The following is a 16,741-nucleotide window of genomic DNA, read 5'->3' on the forward strand; positions in this document are numbered from 1 at the left end:
GGACACTCAAAGAAGCTTTAAGGGGAAGAAGATTTTCATGTGATGATGATGTGAAAGCAGCGCTGCATCAGTGGCTACGAGCTCAAACAAAAACATTTTATGCTGGTGGAATTAAAAAGTTGGTGCATCGCTGGGAAAGATGCATCAGGAGGTGATTCTGTAGAAAAGTGATGTCATTTGTTTTTACATTTTTTGATAAATAGAGTTTAAAAAGTGTGGAAACTTTTTAAAGAACTCTCATAATAATCCTATAGTTTATAAGTGAGGGTGACACATCCATGTAACATGGCTGCAAATTACTCACAGACTGCTGGTTGAAAACTCTTACCTCAGAGAAAGTACAAGCCTTTACACTTCAAGGTTGTCTTATAATAGGAAAAACTCTCTAAGAGTTTAATGATGAACTACAACTAAATACGGTGAAGTGAAGCACAAAAAACTCATTCAAACTCACGCTGGACGATGTGGCCTCGTACACGAGATGATTTTTAGCTTAGCAGTAGTGTAATATACAAACTCAGGTAACACAGACCTCGTTCCCTGTTCTCCACAGTTTCCCTATCGTTCCTACCCAGAATCCTTGCACCATCTAGGAGCGGGTAGTCCTGGTCTCCCTGCTGAGGTATTAATAGAAGGAGGCGACTATTTTTAGCTCAGTGTTACCATGTGAGCGGGTTGTCTGAGCGATGTTTGAGGCGGATGCTCCCATGTGGAGCTGAGTTCAGCGCTGCATCCTCACTCACCGCTGTGATACTGTGATAGCACCTGCTCACACACACACACACACACACCGGCCACATTTCAGCTCCAGCTCCGTCCTTCGGTCTGCATGCACACACTGACCCGCCCATCAGTCGACTGTGTTCCTGTGTGTTTAAGAGAAAGAGCTTTTTGGTTGTAGACTCTTGGTTCTACCTCATTGTACATCCGTGCTGTTTCTAGAAATGCTAATTTTCTCTACGTAGAAATTTATCAGACCTTGGCGCTGTTTTATTCCCAGAGTTTTTCCTTTTGCTTCTAAATCAGGGTGTGGCTCTCCGTACACAAAGCTGATATATGAATTCGCCTTGTGCAGGTGAAAAGAAGCTGTCGGCTACTGCACACATGTCGAAGGGGAAGTGTGTTAGTCTCACTCTTCTCAATCAGGGCGGGGATTGGCATCAGTAGAAGCATAATGCAATTTGCTAATTGGATACGCTAAAAATCGGGAGAAAAAGGGGAGAAACTGCATAAAAAAATATATATATATATATATATATATATATATATATGCGCACCATGGTCTTTTTTTTCTGCTATATAAATACCAATAAACCACGTCACATTACATAAGAAGAAAAATTTTCGACTCTTAATGGGCCTGGGTTTTGATTACCTGGCCGGGCTGCCATGATCCTTTCTGTGAGGAGTTTGCATGTTCTCTTTGTTTCCATGTGGGTTTCCTCCGGGTGCTCCGGTTTTCCCCTACAAGTTCAAAGACATGCAGTCAGGCCAGTTGTGTGAGGGTGTGTGTGTTGCCCTGTGATGGACTGGCGACCTGTCCAGGGTGTCTCCTGCCTTTCGCCCAATGAATCAGATCCACCGCAGTCCTGACCAGGATAAAGCGGTGATAAACAAGACACTGAATGAATGACTGAATTAATGTCACTTAAAGCTGAGTAATCAATCTTAGCTCTTTTATTACAGATCGTGTGTAAACAGTAAATCATGAATCATATCACTCGACATAAAGAATGATTTGTATTTGTGTTAGAACAGCATGATCTGAATTTCATTTAAACCACATTCTTTATTCCTGCAGGGTTTGAACATCATCTTCAATGTGGCACTGGCTCTGTTAAAGGTAAGTCACTGCTTGCTGTTCTTTTAAATCACAGCATTATAGCCTGGCTCACTTCTGGATATTATTTTTACCATTATTTTAGAGATGCACTTGGACCTTATTTATCGGTTAAAACCAGGTTGGGTAATTCTGATGATCTGACCATATATAAGCCGTTTTGGTAAAAAAAAAAAAAAACACTCTGTATGTATTGGATTGCGGCCTCTAAGATGGTAGATTCCCGTACAGTACTGAGTGACACTTTGTAGAAGATACGGCTCTCTGTCAAAAGAAAGGGGGCAGCCGAAAAGAAGCTGTCGGCGACTGCGCTCATGTCTGAAGGGTCATGTGATAGTCTGATGCTCTCTTCAGTTAGCATCTGATACTGAAATTGTCCACTTGGCTTCTGCTCAGAGATGCTGATAGTCTCCAGCCTCTATGTACGTTAAAGTACTTGGTGCAGTCTGAAGGTTGCTGGTTCATCTGGTATGTTGCCACTGTTGGGCCCTTGACCCTTAATTGCTTGAATTGTATACATTACAAATATAGATCGCTTTGGATAAAAGCATCTGCTAAATTGCTTTAAACAAATAAATGTAGAGGTGCTGAGGTGGCACAGCGGTAAAACGCGCTAGCACACCAGAGCTGGCATTTTTTAACTCATCGGCTGGGCGCCTACATGAACCATGACTGGCTGTTGTTTAAGGGCAGGGTGCCCGTGGGGACCTCATTACTGATGCAATTACGAACTCTGTTGGCCGATTGATGGTGCCTGCACAGAGACGGGGGATGCGTTGATCAGGGTGTGGCTCTCCGTACACAAGGCTGATTAACATACAAACTCACCGCAGGTGAAAAGATGCAGTCGGCTACTTCACACGTGTCGGAGTGTGTTAGTCATGGCTCTCCTCAACCAGGGTGGAGATCAACATCAGTAGAGAGGGAGCATAATGCAATTGAATGATTGGATATGACTAGATTGGGAGAAAAATGCAAAAAAAAATAGAAAATATATAAATGTATTATCAGTATTAGGAGAAGCAGTAGTACTAGCTTGTTATAGGTTTAATTATAGATGCAGTAATAACTGTATTAGTAGTAGCTGATGTAGTATTAATAGTGGTATTAGTTGTCGTATTGAAGGTTTGGAGAATGTGACGAACAATAAAATAAAATCTGTGGTACCCCATTACACCCAGTGATTCAAGGGAAACCAGACCCACCAGAAAAACGGCTGTATACACAGATTCAGATATAACAAAAAGTCGTTCTGATTTGTCCAACAAATTCGGAAACTCTTGCTAGTTGGCAGATTCGCTTTCAGGATTTATTAAAGAAATAAAAAGTAAATAAAAATGCCATGTTTATTACAGCCGTCTGACAGCTGGCTAAGAGAAAAATGTTGATTTTGTTTAGTGTGTTGAGATGAATAGAAATGTTCAGACAGGACCGAGAAGCTTTCTGCTTACTTATGTGGTCTCTAAGCAACAGAAGCATTTTGGTGGATGTTTTGTCAGAGTGACCTCGTCTGGTATCAAGCAGCTCAATAAATAAGTTCAACCTTAGCTCACTGCCGAAGGATTACAGGCTGTACATCTCATAACCAGTAACCATTCTGTACACTTTGTATGTTTGGTGTTACATGTGCTCCCCTTCATAATTATCAACACCCCTGATACAGATGAGTAAAAAAGTAAAATTCATCTTTTGGTAAGTGAGCTTAAACTCACACTAAAAATGTGAATGTGAACTTGAATGAGTCTTTTTTATAAAATTATTCAATAAATATTTTAACAAAACCACAGATGCTACAGTTATTGCCCCGGAAATGATTAGAAACAAAATGTAACGACACATTTTTATTCCATCTTACTGTTTTATGTTGATCAGAGTGTCTAGAATTGGACCTTTCAAGCAGTGATCCATGACCAACTGTTTTACAGTGCTGTATATACACTGATCAGCCATAACATTATGACCACCTCCTTGTTTCTACATTCACTGTCCATTTTATCAGCTCCACTTACCATATAGAGACACTTTGTAGTTCTACAATTACTGACTGTAGTCCATCTGTTTCTCCACATACTTTTTTTAGCCTGCTTTCACCCTGTTCTTCAATGGTCAGGACCCCCACAGGACCACCAAAGAGTAGATATTATTTGGGTGGTGGATCATTCTCAGCACTGCAGTGACACTGACTTGATGGTGGTGTGTTAGTGTGTGCTGTGCTGATATGAGTGGATCAGACACAGCAATTCTACTGGACTGAGAATAGTCCACCAACCAAATATATCCAGCCACTGATGAAGGTCTAGAAGATGACCAACTCAAACAGCAGCAATAGATGAGCGATCGTCTCTGACTTTACTACAAGGTGGACCAACTAGGTAGGAGTGTCTAATAGAGTGGACAGTAAGTGGACACGGTATTTGAAAACTCCAGCAGCGCTGCTGTGTCTGATCCACTCATACCAGCACAACACACACTAACACACCACCACCATGTCAGTGTCACTGCAGTGCTGAGAATGATCCACCACCCAAATAATATCTACTCTGTGGTGGTCCTGTGGAAGTCCTGACCATTGAAGAACAGGGTGAAAGCAGGTTAAAACAGTATGTAGAGAAACAGATGGACTACAGTCAGTAATTGTAGAACTACAAAGTGCTTCTGTATGGTAAGTGGAGCTGATAAAATAGACAGTGAGTGTAGATACAAGGAGGTGGTTTTAATGTTATGGATGATCGGTGTATATATGAGGAGACAAAGAGGTCAGATTCCCTTAGTCATTCTTCAACATGTAAAAGACAAGAACACAATTTAAATTAGGAAGAAAAGTGTGTTCACCTTCGCAAGTCAGGGAATGGCTTTAAAAAAAAACCTAAAAAGCTGCTTACATGAAAATGCTTGAAATGCTGGTATCTGCAGTCACAGCAATAATTAAGACGTTCCAGTCAACTGAAACTGTGGCAAACTTTTCTGGGCAACCCAAGTTTGTTTCACCCTCACAAACTGTGCAGAGGATGGTAAAAGAGAGGGGGAACATCATTACTTTAGAAAAAAAAATGCATCTTGAAGTCACCAAGTCTCCTAAACTATCACCATCATTTCTCATCATCTATGCTAAAAGATTATTTGGAAGGCTGGCCAGAAAAAAAAAACCTTTCTTGACATATAACCACAAATATAAGCACCTGGAGTTTGCTAACACTACTGGAACTTTGACTGGAACCGTATTCTATGTAAACAAATTTTTGGCAACACTTAAGGTCGGTTAGGTAAAAAGAAGGATGACTGCACTCTACAGAAAGTGACCAGTTGTGTGAATTAGGAGCCGGACTGAAGATTTTAGACAGCGGTCTTTGTCTCCCTCTGCTGTTTCATCTGCCACGTTGCAGTTTTATTTGCCGACTGGATCACTTAAACCCATCGAATAGATAGATAGATAGATAGATAGATAGATAGATAGATAGATAGATAGATAGATAGATAGATAGATAGATAGATAGATAGATAGATAGATAGATAGATAGATAGATAGATAGATAGATAGATAGATAGATAGATAGATAGACAGACAGACAGACAGACAGACAGACAGACAGACAGACAGACAGAGTACATACTTTATTGATCCCGAAGGAAATTGTAAGGTACCTTTAAAATTTCAACAATTAAAAGCAGTTGAAATCTGTAGGTCTGGAAAGTATTACAAAGCCATTTTCGTAGGTTCTGTGCTCACAGTGAAAACTGTTGCATTTACATAGAGAACACATGGAACAGTGCTGAATCTTGTAAGATTAAATTAAAATACAGATTAAAAATGCTTTCAAGAGCACTTTAATTACTTCTCACAAGAAGTCTACTTAAGAAGGACTACTTAAACTTAGTGGTGCATAACCCTTAATGTTGCTTTCCTAAGTTCTTTTTGTCTCATATTATGCTTTGTCTAAAAACTGCACTATATGGACAAAAGAATTTGGACACCTGACTATGAGCTTGTTGGACATGCTACTACAAAAACAAATGGTATTAAAGTGGCCTCTGTGTGACATTTTAAGCCATAAAACAGCCACTCTTTTGTGAAAGCTTTTCACAAGACTTTGTGCCCATTCTGTCAAAAGAGCATTTGTTTGGCTGGGTGCTGATGTTGGTCTAAAAAGCCTAAAAAGTCTAAAAGTTGATGCTTTAGTTCATTCCAGAACTGTTCACTGGGGCTGAGGTCAGGGCTCCGTGCAGGACTCTTTAAACTGAGCTTTTCTTAATGTCCTTAGAGGCACAATCATGCTGGAACAGACAAGAGCCTTCCCTTATCTATTGCTGCAATGTTGAGAGCATATTATTTTCTTTATGAATATGATTTATGACACTTGTTAGCAACTGTTGTGGCTGAAACACATGAATTTAATAACTATAAGATGTGTCTCATACCTTCGTCCATATAACGTGTTTATTGTGACGTACAAAAACGGAGAAAATCAGAAATGATGCTGTTACGCTGTGTTGTAAAAGTGCACATATTGAAATAATTGTATCTTATGTACAGAGGATGTTTAATAAGTGGCAGAGGAAATGGTGTGGGCAGAACCGATGTGTTGGTGTTGTGAGTTTACTGTCCCATAAACATTAATCTTGTGTAAATGCTACAGCAGAGCTGTGAGTTCTGGGTCATTACTTCAGAAAGGTCATTACAAATAAGGCCATTACACCTCAGGCTGCTGTAATAAAAGTGCATTAGCATTATCAGCTGCTTACAGACGGCAGTATTTCACTTTCTCTTTTTATTAAACTTATGCTGTAAATAGAGTTTGACAGATGAGAGACATCAGTTCATGTGAGGTTATGGGTCTAAAGCTTTATAATGATCCCAGTATACTGAATGTATATTAGGATCATTATACAGCTTTAGACCCATAACCTCACATGAACTGATGTCTCTCATCTGCATACAGCTGTTATTTTACATGAGTAGATATTTCTAATTAGCCCGAGTTTCATTATAATCCATTTACATAATTGCAGATTAGCCTGAAATTACTTCCGAATGCTACAGAAGTGAAACGTGTGTCATTTATTATTTACTTGTTTGGCCTTAATTAAAAACAGACAAAACAGACGTTAGCATTGAGTCCAGGTTCTTTAGGTCGAATCAGCTTGTTTCAAATTTAAAACTTGCACAGAATAACAAACTATGTTTAAAAGCATACTTTCTCATTTTTACCTTATCTCTGTCTACTACATCTGTAGTTTACTGTGATCTAAGAAAGTTGGTGCCCCTTTTTTTCACTTGCCTTTGTTATTGCATATTTGCATCATATCACATAAATGGAACGTACGTAATGAGAAGCTGCAGGTTTTGTAAAACCCCAGCATTTGAAATTGGGTGCATTTTATAGACCTATTTAATTGGTGTTTGTTTGTTGGGCAGTTTAGGATGGATGGATGGATGGATGGATGGATGGATGGATGGATGGATGGATGGATGGATGGATGGATGGATGGATGGATGGATGGATGGATGGATGGATGGATGGATAGATACGGGATATCATTATACTAGCAAGAAGTAATTTTAGGATGACGAACAACAGAGGTGTAATTTTTAGGCATATTAAACAGGGGTGTGATTTACATTTACATTTTCAGCATTTGGCAGGCGCCTTTATCCAGGGCGACTTACATAACAATTACAGTACAAAGTCTGAGCAGTTGAGGGTTAAAGGCCTTGCTCAAGGGCCCAACAGTGGCAACCTGGCAGTGGTGGGGCTTGAACCACCTTAACCACTAGGCTACAACTTGTTTAAGACCATTATCAAAAGAAGTGTTTTTAATAATGCTGCAATGAAATGATAAATGGTTAATATACTCTATACACAACTTTTACCATGTTTATCATTAGTGTCTGATTACTTGTATTCAGTTCAGGATGGTAGAGCTCATAATGTTCTGTCAGTATGTAAAGAATTTTAACTGTACAGTGAGTTTAAATACAACTGCCATCCAGTAACTTGCCAGTTTATGGAATGGAATTGAACCTTTGTCATTATATTGAGGTACAATGAAATTTTATGTGTCGTCTCTCCAGTAGAGGTCCCAATTACAAACAGAAGCAATAGCAGGTAAATGTGCACGTTAGATAGAATAGATGTACTACTGATCCTACTATTATTATGCCAAATGCACAATTTGCATAATCTTTTTGCATACCGTGTATATCAGGGGTGGGCAAACTTTTCGGCTCAAGGGCCACACCGGCTTTTTATTAGATAGATAGATAGATAGATAGATAGATAGATAGATAGATAGATAGATAGATAGATAAAATATTGGAGGCTTTTAAAAAGTGACAGACTGGCCGGGTGAGTGCGGGGGTGGGGGGTCTGGAACTAATTTAAATTCACATTCAAACCTTTATTTTCGTGATTAAAATATGAATTTTTTAATATAAATGAAACGCCAGACTCATCCCATTATGTACACGTTTACACATGCGTGAATGTGATATCTTTATGGGTAGTAGGGCTCAGTGCGATGGCAAATGTGACGAATGAATACAGTATGTGTGTAGACCAGATAGACTCGGCTTTAGCAAAGATCGGTAGTGTTTGGCGTGCACCATCTAGTGGAATCAATTAAAACGCAGGGTATTGCAAGAAAAAGGTGAAATTAATGCGGTTTTAGGACAATTTTGTAAATACTCAGCGGGCCAGATTAAACAGCCTAACCACCACTGGTGTATATGCACGTTGTACATTTGCTACACTCTACTTACTTTATTTGTATTAGTTCATTATTTGTATTTGCTTGTTCAACTATTGGAGGCCAATAATTTTCCTTGGGACAAATAAAGTATCTATCTATGAGAAAGTGGGTTTATAAGTTACAGTTTCTTGATTAGGCCACACCTTTGCATTACATACACTTGTGGAGGAAAGTGAAGCAGGGATTGTGTGATTCTGTGTTGTACTGATAAGCAGCAGAGAACAAAAATGACCACAGAGCTGTAGGGTAGATGGTACAGCCTTTTGTCTTTCATTAAGCTGCTGCACGTTCAGAATCAGGCTATAAAGAACCAGAATAATATGCATAATCACAGCCGGCTCTGTAGACAGACGATTAAATGTAAGTTTCCATCATTATGTTCATGTTGTGTTTGATTTGCATGCTGTGTTTGGGCATTGCTGTAAAGGATGAGTTTGCATACTCAAGTATGCGAAAACACTCTCGGTCCTATGATAATGAATTACTAATGAATGTATTTTAAATCATTAAATCATTATTAACATTTATCATTGGATGAATAAATAGTTAAATAGTTAAATAGGAAATAGGAAAGCAGATTCATTCTTACTGTTATGAAAATCAGCTATTTGTCTGGCAGAGTAAAAAGGGTGAAGATATTTCATTTCTCTCTGTCATATTTAAATACATTGACATTAATTTTAATATTAAATTTATCAGGTGGACATATTGAGGGCGAGAGTGATGAAGTGAGAATAGAGCCGAGGATGAGCGGTAGAAGGGAGAGAGATGTAGAGGGCTTTCACTGCTTTATTCTGATTGGCTGGTAATTACGGCATTCTCCCCGGAGGCTCCCGAGCGGCCCTCCCATCTTCCCTCTCGCTCTGTTTCTCCACATGCCCTCATCTTCCTTCTGTTTGTGAGCAAACAGCATTTTAGCATTTAGCATTAGCACCAGCACAAATCTCAGCTATGTGCGCTGTCCAGCTGTCGAGCCAGCCTGCTTGTGCGGTTCTTCTGCTGCCCCTCCTATCCTCCGACCTTTCTCCCCCTCCTCCTCCTCCTCCCTCTCCACCAGCCTGCTGCCTCTTCTAGCATCAACAGCGTTGATGTCCTCTCGCTATCTTTCTCTGTGTTTCCTGTATTTATCTGATCTCACGGGCATCGCAGCTTTCCCAAGACGGGTCTCGGAGGCAGCAGAAAGAGATCGACCAGCCTCAGGGACGCCTGGATGCACCAGACCGAGCCCAGATCAATTTGGAGTTTTGATTTCCTAAGCCTGTCCTTTGGATTGTGAGACGCGCCCCTTGGAAACTTTCTGTCTGTCTGTATGCTGCTGGTTGTGTAAGAACTGGTGCCGACTTTTGACTGCAGGAAGACCCTCACGCGTTCAGACTTTGATTAGAAGTGTTTCAGGATGTCCGAAGTTCATCACTGCTGATGTTTTTTATCTTCCGCCCTCAGCCTGACTCACTAATGAGACATTAAAGCAGAATGAGGTCCTCACTCAGCCGTGTCTTGTCTGATAGCTCGTAAACGATGTCTATTAGCTGTATCTCTCTACTTGGAACTTAGCTTGGAGTGAGGGGATCTTTACTCCCAGGAAAGTGAGAGCATCCAGTGTGGACCTGTTTTACCTCTTATTTATTTTAAATGTCTTGTTTTATCCATGGCATCCCTTGCATGTGGGATAATAATTAATTGGCAAAAACGTGTTTTGAAGAGGAAAAACCCAAGGATGCTCTGCTTGTCTGCCGCTTCCTTGCTTTTACAAGCCTGTCTTTCTGTCTGTTGCCAGGCAACTGATTGCTGATTTTACCGTTTGGATGAAAGTACCGCTTATTAAACCAAAAAGAAGGTTCCTGATGGTCCATGAAGTCTTTGTTTTGTTAAAAAGTCTAGATCAGACTATATTAGTTCATCTAAGCTTCGCCATAATGTAGTTTCATAATTTGTGGTTTAAGGACTGGACATGAGTGCTGATTAGCACTAGCATGAACTCGTCTGTCACTGTTTCTCCAACCTAACGCTCATTTTACTTGATCACGGACTCATAATGTAAACTAAGACTTATCCCAACGCCTCCTTAAGCATTAAAACATTCAAGGTTGACATTTTTTAAGAATTACGCTGAGCCTACATTCTTAATCGTGGCTGACCTCAAATCAGCCCCGCAGCCTCCTGAGAGGGACGGCACCAGAGACTCAAGAGATGCACAAGACAACCGAAGCCTTCCGCGTCCAGACACGGAGATGCCCGTACCTCCAGCGGTGCGGGCACTGGAGGAGGGGGCATCAGCAGGGGAGGAACATTCGGATCTGGGACTGGAGTGCACCGAGCGTGTCATGTCTTTACTGGGCATGGGCCACAGGCTCTTTGTACCGCGACTGCTTGCGGTGAGACGCAGCTCAAGAGTTGGTCATAAGTTTTGTGTCTTAGCTTTAATGCACTGTGTCGTGTTTGTGGCTATAAAGTGCTTAAAAGGCTGCCTGGCCCAGGCTTTCCAGCTAAATGCAGTACATTACAAATGGCACAAGTTACAGCTATAAACTAAAGGAGCACTTGCAGCAGTATTGGGTCTGTGTTGTTTTTGTATGAATGATATCAAGTGGCGTCTGGGGTTCTGCTGCTTTTATAGGGTTTAGGAATTTTAGTATTGGCATTTAACACCTTAATTCATGTTAATTTTTCAGAGAAAGGGGCTGAAATGAAACGATACACATTGTAAATTCAATATCATTAGATACACTTTGTGCCTCTTGTGTGTCCCAAAAATTTTACTCCGGGTTGAGGTACATTCTTTATACACTTGGTACACTTTGGTGTGTAGGCAGGTGTGTAAAGGTGTGTGTGTATGTCTACATTACTATTGAAAATTGACTGGAAATGAGAATGTATCTAGAATTTCACCCCCACTATGGGTACAGGGTTCAGTAACATCTGTGTAAAGTGCATGGACCCAGATCCAAGTAACTCCAGAGTCTTATGAATAAGATGTCTCATCAAGTACTTTTAAGCTCTAATAGAATTGGAAACACCAACACCTGCAAAATGAATCGACATTTCAGTGTTGGATTTATAAAGTATATATATAAAGATAGAAACATAAATTTAAAATACTGTTTTTATGGTCACAACTAAAGCAAGGCAGAGTCTAAAATGTTTGCTACTCTTTAACAGCTAATGCACTATGCGACAAGTCTGAATCATTTAGAATTCATTCTGCCTTTTAGGTTTTGAACTATAGCTTTACATATTCACCATATATGGCCAAAAGTATCTGGACACCAAGAGTGTCTGTGGCTATATTAGCCTCCACTCTGCTACAAAAGGCCTGTTGCAAAATTTGTGACCAGTCAGTCTAAAAGGCCTTTGTGAGGTCAGGCACTGATGTTGGATGTTGTTAAAGGCCAGGCTCACAATGGACATCCCAGTGCATCCGAAAACAGTTCAGTGGGGTTGAGGTTGCCATCAAGTTGGTCATATACATTTTAAGTAGGATAGGTCTTAAAATAATTGATCTTATTCGAACTGTAATAATCACACTTCAAATTAAAGGTGATTATTTTTAAAAGAAATGGTGTTTAAGAAAAGAATATTAGGCATCCATATTAGTGCCTAGTTTTAGCTTGAGTAGTTTTAGTAAGTGTGCATGATGAAAGTCTGAACCATTGTTAATCCAGTGCTGTTTTGCCTACATATTTATCTGGTTCTTTAATCTCCTTTTTTTTAACCAGACGTCTAAGGAGGATCTGCTTCAGGCTGACTTTGAGGGTGCTCTAAAGTTCTTCCGGGTTCAGCTCCCCAAACGCTACAGAGCAGCTGAAAATGCTCGAAGACTCATGGAGCAGGCTTGCAACATTAAGGTAGGATTTGTTTCCAGTGCTTGACTTGAACGAGAACACTGACCTGTTGTTAACCCTGATGAGAATTTAACAAGTCCTGGGACCTTTGTGTGATTTAAGCAGTTTTGGCTGTGATATTTTCTTTTATAGCTATTTAGTCATGTGCCTGTACATTTTGTACTTCTCATCCATCAAATCGCTGACCCCCCCACGAGTTTGAGAGCTGAGCCGTGGGGCTGCAGATTAGCGCCGATGTGAAAGGCCTTCATAACTACATGGTACATACTTACTGGTAGATATTAGTGCTTCTTAGGGCAGAGAACTGTGGGTGAGCAATAAAGTGAGTGATTTGGAGTTGCATAGAGCCCTGACTTTAATGTTAGTACTAATGATTTTTGCTGGAGTTGGTGTATGTCTGTTCCTGTGGAGCTTTATAACACATTTTTGAGCAGCACTGCCTAATATGTATCTAATGAGTCAATCTTTTTGTCCTGATTGTTCATGGAAATGATTGATGTTGTGTTCTCCTCCTGTCTGTATGGAGTTTGCATGTTCTCCCAGTGTCTGTGGGTTTCCTCCGGGAGCTCTGGTTTCCTCCCACAGTCCAAAGACGTGCAAGTGAGGTGAATTGAAGATACTAAATTGTCCATGACTGTGTTTGACATCAAACTTGAACTGATGAATCTTGTGTAACCAGTAACTACCGTTCCTGTCATGAATGTAACCAAAGTGTAAAACATGACGTTAAAATCCTAATAAAATAAATAAAGGAAAGGACTATCCAGATTGTTACTAACGTCTAGAGCCATTGTATAGATGTGCCTTCTGGACATCTCTTACTGGAAGTCCATGCTTAAATTAATACGATAATTTCAACTCACGTTATTCATCTGTTACAACAGCAGTGTATGTAATAAGAGAATATGGATGTTAGACTGACCTGCCTGCAGTTCAGACCTGTATTCCACTAAAATCTTGTGGTACATTACGAAGCACACAATAACCCAACAAAGACCCTGCATGGTTGCACAGACAAACCTCATTAAGTGCTTTTAAAATCAAAGATGATGTAACACTGCGGTGTACATGCTCACGTCATGACTTTTTTTGAGGGGTATTACATCAATAAATTTAGAGTCTGTTTATGCAAAAACATTTTGTTTTACTTTATTAAATTTATTACAGACCAAAGAGAAAGTGCAAATTTACATTTTCTGTATTTAGCAGACGCTCTTTAGCAGACGCTCTTTAGCAGATTGACTTACAAAAGTGCTTCCATAGTAAACATTACCTTACTGTAGTAAGTACCTTATTTTAGTTTAATCATTGCTTTCTGTTTTTATAAGCATTTCGCAAAGTCCAAACGTCATTGAAATTGTGGTAAATTCGGCGCCCAGATGGCGCAGCGGGATTTTCCGCTAGCACACCAGCACAGAGTTTCTGAACTCCTCGGTTCCAAACTCGGTGTTGCCACCGGTTCGGCTGGGCGCCATCTGGCGGGCATAATTGGCAGTGCCACCGTATCTGTAGGGTGGGGGCTGGACTATGTGTGGGTGGGTGGGTCTTCATACGCTGTGTAAGGACCCTGATTGGCAGAAGAGGCGCTTGTGCAGAAAGCAGGGGCGAGAAGAGGTGGGCTGTACACGTGTCGGAAAAAGGCGTGTACAGTGACGTGCTCTCCTTGGACAAAACTGAGTGTGCTAAATCGGGAGAAAAATGGGGAGAAAAGAAATTGTGGTAAATTCTAATTTTAAGTGCTGATATTTGCTTTGCTGTTCGTATTCTTGTTTTGAGTTGATGTTGGTGTTTTTCTGTATTTCAGTCAGGAATATAAATAATCTGTGTTGGTGCTGTTTGGGTTTACGCTTTGGAATGTAGACTGGTGGTGATAGTAATAATGTTCATCCCACTCTGTTTTTCTTTCACTTTCTCATATTCTCATATCCTCACTGTCACTATCGGCAGGATTTCCTGTCTTAACCCTTGTGCAACTCTGTTTGCATCACTGGGGCTGTAATTTTAAGCAGATAAGCTACTGTAACAGTAACAAAGCAGTAACTACGTTCATAACCTTTAAATACAGAGTTACCTTTTTTGTTTAGCAAAAATGCTAATGCAATCAGAGTTTTCCGATAGTAGAAACAGATCTGCGTACTTCAACCAGTCTCGAGTGTAAAATAACCTGGGAATTTTGTGGGCAGGCACTAGGACCATGGGAAGGTGGAATCAAAGATGCTGTGGGGGCAGGTGGGAAGGGGGGGGGGGGGTGAGCTTGTATGAGCACCTGAGCCCATTAATGTAAACAGGTGCATTGATCTGTTGTTTAACAAGTCAGCGGAGGGGAACCAGACCTCCGGCTAAATAATCATGCATTCACATTCGTATTCACTCGCTTTCATTATTACACAACTCCGTGTTGTGCCATCCTTTCAGATATCGACCTCAGCTTCTCCTGACACACCCATACACACTCTTTACTAACCTGAGGAGCACTGAGGTGTACACACTCTTTACTAACCTGAGGAGCACTGAGGTGTACACACTCTTTACTAACCTGAGGAGCACTGAGGTGTACACACTCTTTACTAACCTGAGGAGCACTGAGGTGTACACACTCTTTACTAACCTGAGGAGCACTGAGGTGTACACACTCTTTACTAACCTGAGGAGCACTGAGGTGTACACACTCTTTACTAACCTGAGGAGCACTGAGGTGTACACACTCTTTACTAACCTGAGGAGCACTGAGGTGTACACACTCTTTACTAACCTGAGGAGCACTGAGGTGTACACACTCTTTACTAACCTGAGGAGCACTGAGGTGTACACACTCTTTACTAACCTGAGGAGCACTGAGGCGTAAACACTGATGATTTGGAGCTGGAATTCAGAGTCAAGCCATTAGTACCTGACCTCACACATGTTCTTTTAATTATTGTTTGTTTGTTTTATTAGGATTTTAACATCATGTTTTACTCTTTGGTTACATTCATGACAGAAACGGTTACATTATTCGTTACACAAGATTCATAAGTTCACAAGTTTAATGTCAAACACAGTCATGAAAAATTTTGTATCTTCAGTTCACCTCACTCGCATGTTTTTGGTCTGTGGGAGGAAACCGGAGCACCCGGAGTAAACCCACACAGACACGGGAAGAACATGCAAAATCCACACAGAAAGTACCCGGACCGCCCCACCTGGGGATCGAACCCAGGACCTTCTTGCTGTAAGCCGACAGTGCTACCCACTTAGCCACCGTGCCGCCCTGTTCTTTAAATTAGAGGGGCACAAATTCCTACTAACACTATTACTATTAATAATCCTGCTTTGAAGTGACGTTTGAAAGTGAAAGCAAACATGACAAATGACAAGACAGAAAATAATTTAATCAAGCACCAGTTGTTGCACTTTTTGTCTGGATTACTGTTTTTAGTTTAGACACAAGCATATGAGAGAGTCGTATATGGCAGCATTTGGACGATTACATGCTCAGGAAGCTGTGTAGTGTATCTTCATATTAGAGCTGTTTTTCTCTGGCTTCTCCCCGGTGGCCGCACACATAGATTACCGCTACCCCCTCCTGCGACTGGAGTCAAACTCCTCACGTAGAGACGCCTGGGTGAGGCCGTCGTTTCTCTTCGAAACTCGGGCACATTTAAAATGATCTGCTTGCTGCTTAATCAGCTTATGGCTCTCAGGAATTCTGGAACCTGCCTGCCCTGGTAAAGGGGTTTGACTCGCTGCCTTGTGTGGATTACAAAAGAAATCTAAATTTCACTGCCTCTTCGAGGACCTTAGAGCTGTCTGGAGTGGAACGGGGAAGAGAAACTTCATGGCAACTGATTGGCTGATACAGCATTGAAACAACCTTCGCATTCCACCTTCAGTCCTTGGTAGCACTTGTGGGTGTTCAAGTTCGAGTCGGTTTTCTCTGGGCAGGAGTGAGATCAGAGGACGGAGAACTAGTTACTAGTTTGAGGAGCAGCACATCAGAAATCGCGAGTTACGGAGTACAATTCCATGGAAATGACATTTTTGGCAATAATCTGATTCTCAAGGTTGCATTTACTTCAGTCTGCATGAGTCTGTCAGTGATAAGATCTGTTAAACAAGAGTAACGTGATGCCTGAGTGAAGCTGTTTACTTTCCAGTAAAGAGGTGGTAGCAGCTTTACTTTTTTAATCAATAGATTATATTTAAGCAGTTTTATTCACAGATTAGCAGCATTGCTTTGTTTAATTGAATCTAATAACAGCATTTTTATAAGAAAAAACTCCAAATCTACTAGGTGAAGCTGTTGTTTAGTTAGAATTATTTGATTTAGCAA

At 40.7% G+C, this 16,741-nt stretch overlaps 1 protein-coding gene across 5 annotated transcripts in view; it reads left to right on the forward strand.

The window, feature by feature from the left end:
• Positions 1–16,741, forward strand: part of rabgap1l (RAB GTPase activating protein 1-like) — a 118,638-nt gene that overhangs the window by 83,217 nt on the left and 18,680 nt on the right. For 4 of the 5 annotated variants that reach the window (XM_063013291.1, XM_063013292.1, XM_063013293.1 and 1 more), the window contains exons 18-19: positions 1,802–1,843; positions 12,304–12,432. In XM_063013291.1, coding sequence (XP_062869361.1) covers positions 1,802–1,843; positions 12,304–12,432 — 171 coding nt within the window. Of the gene's footprint in view, positions 1–1,801; positions 1,844–10,606; positions 10,963–12,303; positions 12,433–16,741 lie in introns of those variants that run through there. The other variant, XM_063013296.1, reaches the window with a different exon arrangement.

Source organism: Trichomycterus rosablanca, chromosome 17 (assembly GCF_030014385.1).
Source record: "Trichomycterus rosablanca isolate fTriRos1 chromosome 17, fTriRos1.hap1, whole genome shotgun sequence".
Lineage (NCBI taxonomy): Eukaryota > Metazoa > Chordata > Actinopteri > Siluriformes > Trichomycteridae > Trichomycterus > Trichomycterus rosablanca.